Consider the following 16,774-nt stretch of genomic DNA (forward strand, 5'->3'; position numbering starts at 1 on the left):
ATTAGAAGAGTTGTCGGGCTATCGAAATTTCTAAATCGCTCATTGTTAGGCTAGGGTCACACGATCGTGTAGTCTCTCATCCAACAGAATCAAGTCTGTGAAGGATGACATTGAAGAGATCACGCAGGATCCCATCACTGCCACCACATTTGATGAAACCACACTTAGCCACCTCACCTGACGTCACTATTACATCAAAGGCATCACTTTGTACAGACTCTTCATTTTCATTAAAGTGATGTTCTGCATCCTCTAGGGACTCTAATGGTCAGCTTTGCAGTTTTACACAGACACTCCCTGTCCACATGGGCCCAGGGAGGCACAGGGAGTGAGAGTAGGTGACCCACGCCACCACTGACATGGCATCACACTCGCTAACAACCCTGACAGGCTGAGAGACACCTTTCATCATGCCAGTCAAACAGAGCTCTGCTAGCCTGATAGGACTGCCACCAGTTCCTTGTTAGATATAAGCCCAGTCCGGAATTATATTGGGCCAGAAACCAGCCCCAGTAGTATGTGATGTTAAAACTGAGAACATGAACATGTGGATTCGTGGATCGAAGTAAAAGAGCAGCCCATGGTTAAATTATATATTTAATCCCCTTAAGGGCACACTACACAATACACTATATACACAATGGTTATACATATACAATGGTCAGTTATGGAAATATAGGTGGTGGTACAAAAGTATCAGCAGATGATACAAAAGTCAGTTATTGGCTTGATGTTTGGCTGTTAGCTGCTGGCAACCACATGGGACGTGTGGGGGCCATCTATTTCCGTTTCTTCCAACATGCTGCATGACGTGACCTCCCTTGGCAGAGAATGAAAGCCCATGTTGTTGCACGTGCACCTAACCCCTTGGACAGTCACTCCTTTCCCCACGCCATAGGATAGTCATAGAATCCCTCTCACTTGGTGTGGCAGCTGTAGCTCCAAAACCTTTGATGGATCATAACTTCTCTATGGAAGGTTGTGGTGAGGCGATTTTAGCGCCATCAGATCCAGCGGGCCCCGGTAAAATCGGAGACCAAACACAGCTTCACTATCTGGCTTCAACTTGCTGTTCTCCCTACCCCTGGGTGCTACAATGGGTTGAGACTCCGGCAGGCATTCAGCCAGTTCCCGGGATCTCAAAAATGTAGCCAGTATACAGCTGGGACATACAGTAAGTCCATAACTTCATAACTCTTTATGAAATTAAGGCTCCATCTGGCTGGGGGAATTCTTTCGTCAGGTAATTAGCTTTACACTCTCAATAGGGATCCATCCTGCCAGGAATAGCTTTGACCCAGCTATCTGCTGGAGGCGTGAATTTAGCTTGGCCTCCTACTGACAATGGTTTCCTGTCTCAGCTTCACACTTTGCAGGAGGACTATAATCTTGAACCATATAAGATAGTTGATTGACAAGAAATAATAGCTCCCATATTCTTCAAAGGGTCAATTATGCGAATCACACTCTGCTCAGAGTTTGATCAAAGTTTGATCACAGTGTGATCCGATTCTCTCTCGATGAGAAGATGGAGAAGAAAAATATCTCCATCTTCCCTATTCTGTCAGACTGTAGAAATCGGACTGCACTCAGATGTCATCTAGGTACAGTCCAATGCTTCCCACACACTCATCGACTTGCATGGCCAAGTGCGATCGAAATAGCAAATCACACTAGGGTATGCCCTGATTTTTCTTTTTTCCTCGGTGAGGTCCGCCGGAGGATAAAAATAAGACATGTGTATGGCACCAAAGAATAACATTGGTTCGAAAAGACGGCCATGTGCTAGCACTTTTACAAAGTATAATTTGGGTGTAGGAGAGTTTTGCAACATGTGTAATAAAATTCAGTTTTTTCCCTCTAATTTAGGTAAACAAAAAGCTTGATAGTAGTACATACGGAACTGAAATAGTGCTGCTAACTGATGGGGAGGACGCTAACATCGTCTCTTGCAATGACGAAGTTAAAGCCAGTGGTGCTATCATTCATACCATTGCTTTGGGCACCAGTGCAGATAAAGGGCTGGAAGGGTTGGCTGATATTACAGGTATGTTATATTGCATTATATAATGTTGTAACCTGATGGTCAGAAAGTATTGATTTGTTTCCAAAGACATCTTTTTTTTGAGTTATTAAGTTATATTGTCGCGCAGCCGATGACTACTAAAAACTTCTGGTAGACATTGTCACGATATTTGCATCATAAACCCACATGCAAATTTCCTCTTTCGTTTGAAATGAGTGATATCTGCAAATTCCGAGACAGACGAGGAAACTTACGGCGTGAATATTTAGAAAATGATAAAATAACTATTTTTTTTTAATTAATGTAAATTAAATTTAATCGAAAATTCTTGAATGGGAAACTTGACATTTTCTGAATGGAAAACAGGCATTTATTTGGTAACACATTTTCCTTTTTTTAATGCAGGAATGAATCAGCTCCTAGGCTGTATTCACATATAGCAAACTTTATACAATTTTGTAAATTCCTGCAAAAAAAACCCCACATTTGGGCATATCATATTAATCAAGCTTAATGTGCCACAGTCTTTAATGAAGTGCACCATACTTAGGCTGGGATCACACATACGCGAGATACGGCCGAGTCTCGCAGGTGAAAACCCAGCTCTGGCACCGGCACTCCGGAGCGGAACGTGCAGCTCCATGCATTGCTGTGCGGCTGCACGCTCTGCTCCGGAGTGCCGGCGCCAGAGTTGGGTTTTCACCTGTGAGACTCGGTCGTATCTCGCGTATGTGTGATCCCGGCCTTATAGTGTGTTTTAGACAAGAGGGCGTTGGCTCTATGGAATGGGGTGTGTCTTATCTGAAAGTGGGTGTGGCAAAAAATGTGTCATAAAAAAAAAGGCTCCACAATTGTGGTGCACAAAGTAAGCCAACTAGTAAAAGTTGTAAAATAAGTATAGACTGTCGTAAAATTCAAGCAGATTTACCAAACAGCATGAACCACTGTGATACATCTGGCTAAGAGTTATACAGTTTTGATAAATATTGATGCAATATGACCGCATTTTGTGCAATTTTTCAAACTTTCCAGAACTTGCATCCGGGAAGTAAGAAAATTTTTTTCTATATAGCCTATAGCCATCCCCTTCCAAACCTCATCTGCGATTCCCCCCCACATTACACCCTATGAAAGTGGATTTGGGTGCTGCCCATGATGTTCTGGAAGTGCCTGAAAATTAGCTAACTCCTCTGGGAGTTGAGGAGGTCTTCCTTTTTTTTTCCAGGAGAGTTGTGAAAATTTTAAGGAAAATGTAAATTCATGACAGCATTACTCATTAACATCATCGTGACAGAATATGGTGGCAAAATAGCTGGTGGCACATGTGATTATACAAGCTTTATGTTTTAGAAACTTGTATAGGTAAATTGGATTCTTCCTGTTTCTTTATTTTAGGATGTTGGTGTTTGTTATGTAATTTTTAATTATACGATGCCTAATGAAATAAATATAATCTGCCTACAGGGGGCTTAAAACTTTACGCATCTGATAACGTGGATGCAAATGGTTTGATAGACTCCTTCAGTGGAATAAAATCTGGAAGTGGAGATGTTATACAGCAATCCGTTCAGGTATGCAAAAAGTATGGCTTATATAAGTCTCATTAATGCAAACTTGTCACACTGACAATGGAGGCCAATGTGCAAGTGGCGTGTATGGCTATGTTCACACTGAGATTTTTGGGGAGTTTTTATGGAGTTGATCCTCCTGAAAAACTGATTGAAAAACACTTTCCCAGACATTTGTCAGGGAAAATCAACTATGGAGTGTGGTCCTTTTACTGAGTTTGTGGAGCAGAAAATGAGAGGAAATTCCATGTTTTTGTGGAGTTTTTGAGAAGGGCTTTAAGAGTTTCTGTTCAGTTTCTACTGCAAAAACTCCTAAAAACACTCATGACCTTATTGTTCATTAAGGCCACTTGCACAAGTTGAGTATTTGGTGAGTTTTTTACCTCAGGATTTGTAAGATAAAACCAGGAGTGGGAGATAAATACAGAAGTAGTGACGTGTTTCTATTATACGTTTACTCTGATTGTTCCTCTCCTGATTTTGGCTTAAATACTGAGGTAACTCACCAAATACTCAATGTGTGAACATGGACTTAAGGAGGTTTTTTGAGCTTTTTTTTCTGAAAAGGTCTTGAAAAACACTTGTTTGAAAAAAAGTGTGCCACTGTTTGAAGAAGATCCTTAGGGAAATCTCTCCAAAGTAGACATCGTCCCAGCAAAAGCCTGTCATAAACTATTTCAGTTAAAAAAAAAAACAGAAGAAAAAAAAAGCTACGGTATTCCAAAACTCTTAAAAAAAGATTCGAGAAAAGGACAACTCCTCTGAACACTTCCCCAAACAGGAGCACTTCTTTCTTGAAGAACCTGTTTTTTGAACTCCTCAAAACACTCAGAGTGATCGTGGCCTTATAGAGAGTAGATGAGCAGATTGATATACAGGTTTATGGAAGAAGACTCGGTATAACATCATTTAGACCTCTTCTTATTCTAGGTTTTTCAGTCAGGTGGGCGGTCCTTATCAGTGACTGACCGACATCTCAGTATTACACCTATGTAAAGAAGGCTGTCAATCAATGATTAGGACTGAAAAGCCAGAATAAGAATGGATTTTTTTTTAGAAAGCACAAGTTGTGTTGAAATTTTTTCTACAAAATACATGTAAAATTGCTCAGCTCCTCCTGCGCGATAACCTGCTGACTTTCTTTTAGAGAGGTAGAAGTTCTCAAAGTGTCCCATACTATTATGTCAGGGAAAGTGACAGTGGTCGTTCATTTTCTCAGTGGTGGTTATTACAAGGGACATAGTATTTCAGATGAATAATCATATGAAAGGAGGCCTGTGTCCCATGACATCCACATTCCGTCATAAGACGTATAGAAGGGAACAGCTAAAACACCTCCCTGTGCCTATGCAAGGGCTTGATAGCATCAGGATTGGGTTGGACTTAAACCAAACTTAATTTTAAAGGATTTGTCCACTATGAGAAAAGTTGGCCCAAACACTGTAAAATACCTATTATAAATTTAGCAGATGCCTCCTCTCTGTGTCCAGTTTCAGCTCCTTGCCACTTCGGTTCTCTGTATTTTGGCTGAAGCAAAGATGTCAGGTCTGCAAGACCCATCACTGCTCTAACCAATCATTGAGCTTTAGTGGCGCGTGCCGTCCACCTCGGCACAGACACTGATCTTTGGGCATGAGCCACTGACCTCAATGACTGACTACGGCTGTGATGTGAGCAGTTGATATGACGTCACCACCACAGCCAAAAACACCAAGACCCAGTGTCTTTTTTTTTTTTAGGTATGTTACAGAGTTTGGGGCCTACTTTCTGGAAAATAGACAACCCCATGTCACAAGGGTGTCATGTTCCCTTGGAAGACCTGTAGTTAGATGGTTATGCTTCATTTCAGCTGCTTCTGATCTTGTCATTACCTCTTCCTATATAAACTGGTCAGATCTTCTTGTCCCTGCCAGTGAAAGATTTATCTTCATGTGCTGTGTTCTAAAGCTAAGTGTTTGGAGTGAAAATGTTCTGTGGTTTGCTGTAGTATATGTGTGTTTAACTCATGGTCCCTGTTCCCATTTACGTTATTCCTCCCTGTCCCTTTCCTCCTCCCTATTATTGGGTTGTGCTTTTGTATAATAGAAGTTTTCTGCTATCCCTGTTTTGCCTTTGTGTCTTGTTTGCATTGCATTTCTGTTTGATGTCTCATGGGGTGGGAGAAGGGAACAGATTAGGGTTTAAAGGGAACCTGTCACCCCCCTCAGGCATTTGTAACTAAAAGAGCCACCTTGTGCAGCACTGAGGCTGCATTCTGACCAGGTGGCTCTTTTAGTTATGCTCCTTGCACACGCCGAAATAAACGTTTATAAAATGTGCCCCCTCATACCTTGAAATCGCCAGGGAGGCGGGTCTTTCTTTCCTAATCAGACGCAGTACAGCCGTCACTCGGGGGCCTGTGGGCGCCAGGCACCGCCTCCTCTTGCTGCATTATCGTCCTCGGCGCCTGCGCATTATTTTTTTTTTTCGGCGTGCGCAGTTGCGCTGCCCTTTGTACTTACAGCGCAGGCGCTGGGGACGATAATGCAGCAAGAGGAGGCGGCGCCCAGCGCGCACAGGCCCGGAGTGACGGCTGTGCTGCGTCTGATTAGGAAAGAAAGACCTGCCCCCCTGGCGATTTCAGAGTATGAGGGGGCGCATTTTATAAACGTTTATTTCAGCGTGTGCAGGCATCATAACTAAAAGAGCCACCTTGTCAGAATGCAGCATTAGTGCTGCACAAGGTGGCTCTTTTAGTTACAAACGCCTGAGGGGGGTGACAGGTTCCCTTTAATAGGAGCATAGTAAGGATGGAGACTCAGGCCTCTCTGCCATCAACAGTACCCCCGGGACAGGGATAGTTAGGATTCAAGGGACAGTTTCAAGCCCCCCTTCCTTACAGAAGACCATCACTGCATGTCAACCCATTAACTAATTTCCCTTACAATTTAATGCTTTTTTTCTTACTTAACAGATAGAAAGTACGGCAACAACAATACAACCAAGCAAATGTCTGGCAGGCAAAGTGACCATCGATAATACTGTGGGAAATGACACTTTCTTTTTAGTAACATGGATTAGTATCATACCATCTATTGAAATTAAGGATCCAAAAGGGAAAGAATATAAAAATGACCAATTTGCCAGTGATGCTATCTCAAAATCAGCTCGTCTCACGATCCCAGGCACAGCAGAGGTAACCGCACACTACTCATCTCCTTCATCTGCTTCTACATGAATATCCACAGGTCTTCCTGTCCTTCAGCATATAAGACTGTATATTAACCATGACAACTATATATATATAATATAAATGTCCCACAACCAGATACTGCCCTATTAAGAGCTTCTGATATTTCCTTATTTTGTCCTCTATTTAGGTATTAATGACGTATACTTGACTACATCTGTCTCCCCCACCGATCAGCCATTTATAGCTCCAGCCCAATGTGAACGATGTACGGTATCAGAACACATTAGCTCCGTACATGTTGTGGTGGCCATTCTCGGTACTGCAGTCACTCTCCTATCAGAGTAAATAGGAGCCGAGCCGTAATACCTGAGAATGGCCACTATATGCAATGTATGGAGCTGTGCTGTTCCTCCACCGTATACTCTTTATATCTAGCTGATGCAAATGCTGGGAATAGATGATCGGTAGGGGCGCTGGCTGTCTGATCTTCACAGATCTGATGTTGATATTTTACAAAATATTTTTTGACTCTTCCCTGGTTAACTCCATCCACCTTTCTATGGAGTAAAAATGTGCAGATTTTAGTGCAGTTATGGCATTAAATTCCCTACAATGTTTTTCCCATAATGTACATTACAGTGCCCAATATCAACTCATGTTAAATGATCACTGTCATTTTAACAAACTGCGCAGAATTCTGGTGTGCAGTTGAAAATATTGTATCTAATCTGAGAAATTTGCTTCTTTCTCCACCTATGAGACACTTCTCTCCCTGCTTCCTGAACTCATCATCCACTTAAAAAAAATGGTCAAAACTGTCTTGGTCAAAGCAAGGGTTGCCATCCCAGTAAGGTATCAGGTTACACCTCCTATTATACTCACTATAGAGGGGAGTGTAAATGACCAGGCAGGCACAGACAGATTAAGCTGCAGCTCAAGCAACTGTTTACCTAACTCCAGAGATGGAATCACAGCTACACTGCTTAGTACTACAATATATTGTCCTCCATGCTATTGTTGCTTCTGCCTGTGTGCTACAGAAAAAGAATAGCAATAATCAATATCTCTCATAGCATAACATCATAACAGATACTCACTCCCCCAGCCATAGCCCAGAGAGAACTGAAAATGAGAGACAGAGGGGAAAATTGGTGAAAATAAAGGATACAACTCATAAAGGCCAAAAATAGATTTTAAACCCCCTTTTTAAGAAATAGTACTATTACGTTTTTCATCTTTATCTATTCATCTATTTACGGTATCTGTTGTCAAAATGTGTAAGGTTTCCCTTGTACTTTGCTAAAAATTAAACAAACTGTACATATTTCATTTTAGAAAGGAGATTGGGAATACAATCTATGTAATAGTCATTCAGCGGAACAAGTTCTTGGTTTGACCGTAAATTCCCGAGCAGCCGATTCTAATGTTCCCCCAATCATCGCTGAAACATACATGAATGCTGACACAAGCAGTTTCCCTTCTCCAATGATTGTGTATGCGACGGTCACCCAGGGACTTGCTCCAGTTCTACATGCAAAAGTTACTGCATATATTGAGCCGCAGAACGGAAACGTGATTACGCTCCCACTTTTGGACAACGGTGCAGGTTAGTTCTCGTGATATAGTGTTATTACATGTTCATGCATGTGGTATTGGTTAAGGAAATCATATCAATAAGGTAAATGACTTCTACATTATCCTTATACATACAGTAGTATTTCATAGTCATGGTGGTACGGCCATCAGATCCAACCCGTTAATCAGAAAACCTCTATAGTGTATAGTATATTTGCACATTTTGATATCATTCGTCGCTCAACAATTTGTTTCAGGCAACTTTAGTGTTGCCGGGAAAGTAAAACTATTGCATGTTGAAGGTTCTAAAGAACAGTCTGTGTGCGCCACCTGCTGGTAATTAATAGTACTGCAGTCTTTATTCCTTAAGGGAACCTGTTGTGTCCTAAAATGCTGCTAACCTGCAGATGTGGGGTTAATCTGCAGGTTAATAGTGTTCTGCTTTCAGTCAGAGAGACGTGTCCAGCGCAGCTTCAGTCATCACTAAATGCATAGTGAGCGGTGTCTGTAACCACTCCCAGCCACTGACTGACATCCGACTCTGTACTGATGTACTGCCGAGCCTACTGTCAGTCAGTGTCGGGGAGTAGTCACAGCCAGAGATGAGAGAACCCAATGGTGCTGAACACGAACTTAACCTGGAGGTCTGTAACCGCTCCCCGCCACTGACTGACAGCCAGCTCTGTACTAATGCACTGCTGAGCCTACTGTCAGTCAGTGTCGGGGAGTAGTCACAGCCAGAGATGAGAGAACCTAATGGTGCTGAACACGAACTTAACCTGGAGGTCTGTAACCGCTCCCCGCCACTGACTGACAGCCAGCTCTGTACTGATGTACTGCTGAGCCTACTGTCAGTCAGTGTCGGGGAGTAGTCACAGCCAGAGATGAGAGAACCTAATGGTGCTGAACACGAACTTAACCTGGAGGTCTGTAACCGCTCCCTGCCACTGACTGACAGCCAGCTCTGTACTGATGCACTGCTGAGCCTACTGTCAGTCAGTGTCGGGGAGTAGTCACAGCCAGAGATGAGAGAACCTAATGGTGCTGAACACGAACTTAACCTGGAGGTCTGTAACCGCTCCCCGCCACTGACTGACAGCCAGCTCTGTACTGATGCACTGCTGAGCCTACTGTCAGTTAGCGTCGGGGAGTAGTCACAGCCAGAGATGAGAGAACCTAATGGTGCTGAACACGAACTTAACCCGGAGGTCTGTAACCGCTCCCTGCCACTGACTGACAGCCAGCTCTGTACTGATGCACTGCTGAGCCTGCTGTCAGTCAGCGTCGGGGAGTAGTCACAGCCAGAGATCAGAGAACCTAATGGTGCTGAATTCCAAACACAAGCATATCCCAGAAGTCCATTTTACTGTTCGGATGGAGAGAGAGATTCTGTGGGGGTGCTTTGCTTCCTTCAGCAGCCCTCTAGCCCTTACTACGACCATTTTAAATCACCAAAGTTCAGGTCCCCATTGACTTCTATGGGGTTCAGGTAGAGTTCCGGTACCAAAACCGAGCTTTGGATTGAAGTTCTGGCGAACCCAAACATCGATGGGTCCGCTCATCTCTCATCCCAGCCTTCACTCACTATGCACAGGAGGAATAATGTTCATTTCCTCCCTGCAGGCTGGGTGTCAGTCTGGGGTCTGCACGGCTGTAGAGCACTGTTAACCTGCAGATATGGGGTTAATCTGCCGGTTAATAGCGTTTGGGGACATGACACAGTGCTTTTAAAGGCTATGGACACCACTGACATGGAAAGAATCATTTTTACTTATGTTAGTGATTACGTTTAGTTATTATTATGCTTTGCTGATATAGCGCTATCATATTCTGCAGCACTTTGCATAAATTATCATTGTTGTCCCCAATGGGGCTCACAGTCTAAATTCCCTAGCAGTATGTCTTTGGAAGAAACCGGGGAACCTGGAGGAAACCCACAAACACGGGGAGAACATACAAACTTCTTGCAGATGTTGTCTTTGGTGGGATTTGAACCCTGGACCCCAGCGCTGCAAAACAACAGTGCTAACCACTGAGCCACTGTTTATTAACCCCTTACCGGCATCGGACGTACTATACCGTCCGATGCCGGCTCCCCTGCTTTGATGCAGGGCTCCGCGGTGAGCCCGCACCAAAGCCGGGACATGTCAGCTGTTTTGAACAGCTGACATGTGCCCGTAATAGGCGCGGGCAGAATCGCCTATTAACTAGTTAAATGCCGCTGTCAAACGCAGACAGCGGCATTTAACTACCGCTTCCGGCCGGGCGGCCGGAAATTACGTCATCGCCGACCCCCGTCACATGTCCGGGGGTCGGCGATGCGTCTCCATTGTAGCCATAGAGGTCCTTGAGACCTCTATGGTTACTGATTGCCCGTCGCTGTGAGCGCCACCCTGTGGTCGGCGCTCACAGCACACGTGCAATTCTGCAGATCGCTGCTATGTAGCAGAGGCGATCGTGCTGTGCCTGCTTCTAGCCTCCCATGGAGGCTATTGAAGCATGGCAAAAGTTAAAAAAAAAAGTTTAAAAAAATGTGAAAAAAATAAAAAAAACATAAAAGTTTAAATCACCCCCCTTTCGCCCCAATCAAAATAAATCAATAAAAAAAATATCAAATCTACGCATATTTGGTATCGCCGCACTCAGAATTGCCCGATCTATCAAATAAAAAAAAGTATTAACCTGATCGCTAAACAGCGTAGCGGGAAAAAAACTCGAAATGCCAGAATTACGTTTTTTTGGTCGCCGCGACATTGCATTAAAATGCAATAACGGGCGATGAAAAGAACGTATCTGCACCGAAATGCTATCATTAAAAACGTCATCTCGGCACGCCAAAAATAAGCCCTCAACCGACCCCAGATCACGAAAAATGGAGACGCTACGAGTATCGGAAAATGGCGCAATTTTTTTTTTTTTTTTTAGCAAAGTTTGGAATATTTTTTCACCACTTAGATAAAAAATAACCTAGTCATGTTTGGTGTCTATGAACTAGTAATGACCTGGAGAATCATAATGGCAGGTCATTTTTAGCATTTAGTGAACCTAGCAAAAAAGCCAAACAAAAAACCAATGTGGGATTGCACTTTTTTTGCAATTTCACCGCACTTGGAATTTTTTTCCCGTTTTCTAGTACACGACATGCTAAAACCAATGATGTCGTTCAAAAGTACAACTCGTCCCGCAAAAAATAAGCCCTCACATGGCCAAATTGACGGAAAAATAAAAAAGTTATGGCTCTGGGAAGGAGGGGAGCGAAAAACGAACACGGAAAAACGAAAAATCCCCCGGTCATGAAGGGGTTAATTATAATAAAAATAAACGTTTCATTCTGCAGTCTTCACTCCTTTAATCATTTTCAGACTGGTTTGGAACCTGATCCAAGTCTATTTTTTTTTCTCTTGTGGAAATATCCCTGCCAGTAATACAGGTTGGATGTGAGCGCTGTGTGTATCCAGGGTGCTGCTGTCTTCTCTTAAAGTATCAGCAAAGTTCCAATACTGTACTTTCCTCTCCACGTGCTTTCCTCTGTATCTATAGTTTGTCTTCTCTGCCCTCCATAAAACCTTAGATACTTTCCCCACTGTTCGCTGCAGATCTGTGTTCAGCCACTTTCCTATTGCTGTCTCCAATGGCCCCTTTATACACTAAATAGGTGTCAGCCAAATGCTAGTTTTAGCAGATACATATCTCTTCCAACTCCCACAATTGCAGCAAAAAATTTGAAAGCAAATGAACAATAAAGAAGCATTATGTGTGGAGGCATACATAATTTTTAATTTGTGCAATTACATCTGTCTTTGTAAAATTGATATTGAGTTCTGCAATTAAAGTATTCAAGTCTTGTATTTTGCATAAATAAACTTTGCTTTCTTTGAAGGTGCCGATATTATCAAGAATGACGGAATATATTCCAGATTCTTCACAGCCTTTAATGGAAATGGCAGGTACAACTTGAAAGTACGTGTAGAAAGTCATGAGAAAGACAGCAAAGCCACCATCCCAAAAAGCCGGGTGCTATACCTTCCTGGTTATGTTGAGAATGGTAAGATTATCATGTTCTGATATCAGTCTAATAGTAATGCAATTGAATTTGATATTTTGTTGAAAGAACCTATTTTTTACTGCACCAATTATACAAAGTTCTGAAATTCAGGAATGGAGACACGAGGCAGTTATTGTATGTGTGTGTGCGTATATATATATCTACTATATAATTGTCTAAGGGTCACTTCCGTCTGTCTGTCTGTCCTTCTGTCACGGTTATTCATTCGCTGATTGGTCTCGGCAGCTGCCTGTCATGGAAGGCGTGACCAATCAGCGACGGGCACAGTCCGATTAGTCCCTCCCCTACTATCCTGCACTCACTGCCCGGCGCCCGCTCCGTAATCCCTCCACTCACCACTCACACAGGGTTAGTGGCAGCGGTAACAGCCCGCGGTGTAACGCATTCCGTTACCGCTGCTATTAACCCTGTGTGTCCCCAACTATTTACTATTGATGCTGCCTATGCAGCATCAATAGTAAAAATATGTCATGTTAAAAATAATCAAAAAAACAAAAAACCTGCTATACTCACCATCCGCCGCCTTTCCCGCTCCTCGCGATGCTCCCGGGACCGCTCCATTGCAAGCAGCAGCTTCCCGTCCCAGGGCTGGTGTGCGACAAGGACCTGCCGTGACGTCACGGTCAGGTGACCGCGACGTCATCACAGGTCCTGCTCACACCAGCCCTGGGACCGGAAGCTGCCGCTTGCAATGGAGCGGTCCCGGGAGCGTCCCGAGGAGCGGGAAAGGCGGCGGTTGGTGAGTATAGCAGGACTTCAACGGGCCTTCGGAAGGTGAGTATATGTTTATTTTTTTTTTAAGTCTCTATACTACGTGGCTCTGTGCTGTATACTCCGTCGCTGTGCAATATACTATGTGGCTAGGCAATATACTACGTGCCTGGGCAATATACTACGTGACTGGGCAATATACTACGTGACTGGGCAATATACTATGTGGCTGGACAATATACTCCGTCGCTGTGCAATATACTACGTGGCTGGGCAATATACTACGTGACTGGGCAATATACTAGGTGACTGGGCAATATACTATGTCGCTGGGCAATATACTGCGTGGGCTGTGCAATATACTACGTGGCTGGTCAATAAACTACGGGGCTGGGCAATATACTATGTGGCTGGGCAATATACTATGTGGCTGGGCAATATACTACGTGGCTGGGCAATATACTACGTCGCTGGGCAATATACTACGTGGACTGTGCAATATACTACGTTGCTGGGCAAAATACTACGTGACTGGGCAATATACTACGTGACTGGGCAATATACTATGTAGCTGGGCAATATACTACATGGCTGGGCAATATACTACGTGACTGGCCAATATACTACGTCGCTGGGCAATATACTACGTGGACATGCATATTCTAGAATACCCGATGCGTTAGAATCGGGCCACCATCTAGTATGTATATATATATATATATATATATATATATATATATATACATATACTGTATATATACACGCACAGACACGCGCACAACAGACATAAGTGATCCTGCCTATACACATACATAACATATATATATATATCACAAGTGAATAGAAAAACGCAACAGAACTCACCAATTCTGCAGTTCAAGTGTCCTTTATTGAAACACCATGCGATACATCTTCACGGCACGGGGGAGTGAAAAAAAGGCAGGAGTGCGACAGACGAGACGACGGCCGTTTCGCGCTGCAAACGAGCGCTTCTACGGGTCCTTGTCCAAAAGGAAGTGACGCCACATTACTAACATGGGCGAACAACATATACAATCCTAAATACCTGCAATCAAACTGCTATAAAAATAAACAGAATGTCACCGTAGGATTGTATATGTTGTTCGCCCATGTTAGTAATGTGCTTTCACATTTGTTTTTAATTGTTTTTAATGCACTGTGCACTTTTCTTTTGTCCGATTGGATGATGGCGCAGGTGGAGTGCGTGTTAACTCACCTACTTATCCTGGCGTCACTTCCTTTTGGACAAGGACCCGTAGAAGCGCTCGTTTGCAGTGCGAAACGGCCGTCGTCTCGTCTGTCGCACTCCTGCCTTTTTTTCACTCCCCCGTGCCGTCAAGATGTATCGCATGGTGTTTCAATAAAGGACACTTGAACTGCAGAATTGGTGAGTGCTGTTGCGTTTTTCTATTCACTTGTGATTATTCAGACTTTACTCCACGCAAGCACCTCCATTTCTTCCTCGGACTGCCGTGTATCCTGTATATGTCACAGTTATTTATAATCTCTGGAGTTTAAGCTGTGCTGCTTCTTTTTCTTTTTTTGCTGGATATATATATATATATATATATATATATATATATATATATATATATATATATATATATATATTAGTGTGTGTGTCTGTAAAGTCATGGTGCACTTTTGACTAGTTACAGGATCTATTTATAGTTTACATTTTGGCGCCCTTTCTCTGGGCCAATAATGTCAGACCTGTTCATGAGAAGAGATAGCAAGAACCAATCAAACAGCACAAACTCATTTAAGCTGTTGCCGAGGCCCCCAGTCAGATTAACCCCTGATAAACTGAACTCTGATTAATACACTGCCAGGTCTGTGACATCATGAAACCACAAGCTTACGCCAGCTGTGTGGTTTTCCATGCCAGTCAAGATGTGGATGGTACAGAGGAATAGTTCAGTGTGTTCTGTGGCTCGCTAAATTAAAATCCGTGACCAAAGTGCTACGTGAATATCGGTGCGTTTATAACGAAGCGCCACCACATAGGAATAGGGATAAGCAGTTGAAGGAAACCAGAAGTTTAGTGGAGAAACCCCATGATAGGCCCTTTTTTTTCACGGTCTGTGACGGCAAACACATATCTTGACATGTTGGAATTGTATGCAGTGCCACAATTTCCAGAAGGTGTCATCTTTCAACAGGACAGCGCTCCTCCACACTACACCACCATTGTTTGTTAATTTCTGGATAGAACATTCCCCCGGCCGTGGGTAGGCAGGGGTTCTGTCAAGCCATGACCACCACGATCCACGGAACTGATGCCCTTAGACTTTTACTTTTGGGGTTATGTGAAGCAACATGTGTACACTGAACGTATCAACGACATTAATCACTTAAAACAGAGAATCACAGATGTTATTCACTCTGTTACACCAGACGTCCTTACCCGTATGTGGCAAGAACTTTACTATCATTTGGATGTGTGTACTGTAGGGCAATAAATGGAGCCCACATCGAACTGCACTGAATAGGTATGAAACTGGGAGAGTTTTTCTTTTACTTGGAGCAGATTTCACATTTCTGTCGTTTTTTTGTTGCTTTCCAGTGACTGGTCAAAAGTTCACCATGACTTTACGGACATACACACACTCTATATATATATGAATGATAATACCAAAACTTTTTCTCCACTCATGGTTAGTGGTTGGGTGAAGCCATTTATTGTCAAACAACTGTGTTTTCTCTTTTTAAATCATAATGACAACCCAAAACATCCAAATGACCCTGATCAAAAGTTCACCTACCCTGGTGATTATGGCCTGATAACATGGACAGAAGTTGACACAAATGGGGTTGAATGTCTACTAAAGGCAACATCCTCACCTGTGACCTGTTTGCTTGTAATCAGTGTGTGTGTGTAAAAGCTGAGTGAGTCTCTGGGATCCAGACAAACTTTTGCATCTTTCATCCATCCACTGGAGTGTGAGTCATGGGGAAAGCAAAAGAATTGTCAACGGATCTATGGGAAAAGCGACTTGAACTGTATAAAACAGGAAAGGGATACAAAAAGATATCCAAGGAATTGATAATGCCAGTCAGCAGCGTTCAAACTGTGGTTAGCAAATGAAAAATCAGGGGCTCTGTAAAAACAAAACCACGGTCATGTAGACCAACAAAAATGTAGTCCACAACTGCCAGGAAAATTGTTTGAGATGCAAAGAAAAACCCTTAAATAACATGAGCTGAGATACAGGACTCTCTGAAAACTAGCGGTGTGGCTGTTTCAAGATGCACAATAAGGAGGCACTTGAAGAAACATGGGCTGCATGGTTGAGTCACCAGAAGAAAGCCATTACTGTGCAAATGCCACAAAGTATCTTGCCTACAATACGTAAAACAGCACAGAGACAAGCCTCAAAACTTCTGGAACAAGGCAATTTGGAGTGATGAGGCCAAAATTGAACTTTTTGGCCACAACAAGGCTTATGATGAAAGGAACACCATTCCTACTGTAAAGCACAGAGGTGGATCGCTGATGTTTTGGGTATGTGTGAGCTACAAAGGCACAAGAAACTTGGTCAAAGTTGAAGGAAAGATTAATGCAGCACATTATCAGCAAATACTGGAGGTAAATTTGCACTCATCAGCCCGGAAGCTACGCATGGGACGTACTT

General features: G+C 43.1%; 1 protein-coding gene across 2 annotated transcripts in view; it reads left to right on the forward strand.

Moving 5' to 3' along the window:
• Nucleotides 1–16,774, forward strand: part of LOC138648041 (calcium-activated chloride channel regulator 1-like) — a 55,222-nt gene that overhangs the window by 32,890 nt on the left and 5,558 nt on the right. For both annotated transcript variants that reach the window (XM_069737513.1, XM_069737514.1), the window contains exons 9-13: nt 1,870–2,047; nt 3,491–3,597; nt 6,548–6,769; nt 8,102–8,372; nt 12,222–12,386. In XM_069737513.1, coding sequence (XP_069593614.1) covers nt 1,870–2,047; nt 3,491–3,597; nt 6,548–6,769; nt 8,102–8,372; nt 12,222–12,386 — 943 coding nt within the window. The remainder of the gene's footprint in view (nt 1–1,869; nt 2,048–3,490; nt 3,598–6,547; nt 6,770–8,101; nt 8,373–12,221; nt 12,387–16,774) is intronic.

Source organism: Ranitomeya imitator, chromosome 8, assembly GCF_032444005.1.
Source record: "Ranitomeya imitator isolate aRanImi1 chromosome 8, aRanImi1.pri, whole genome shotgun sequence".
NCBI classification, from domain to species: Eukaryota; Metazoa; Chordata; class Amphibia; order Anura; family Dendrobatidae; genus Ranitomeya; species Ranitomeya imitator.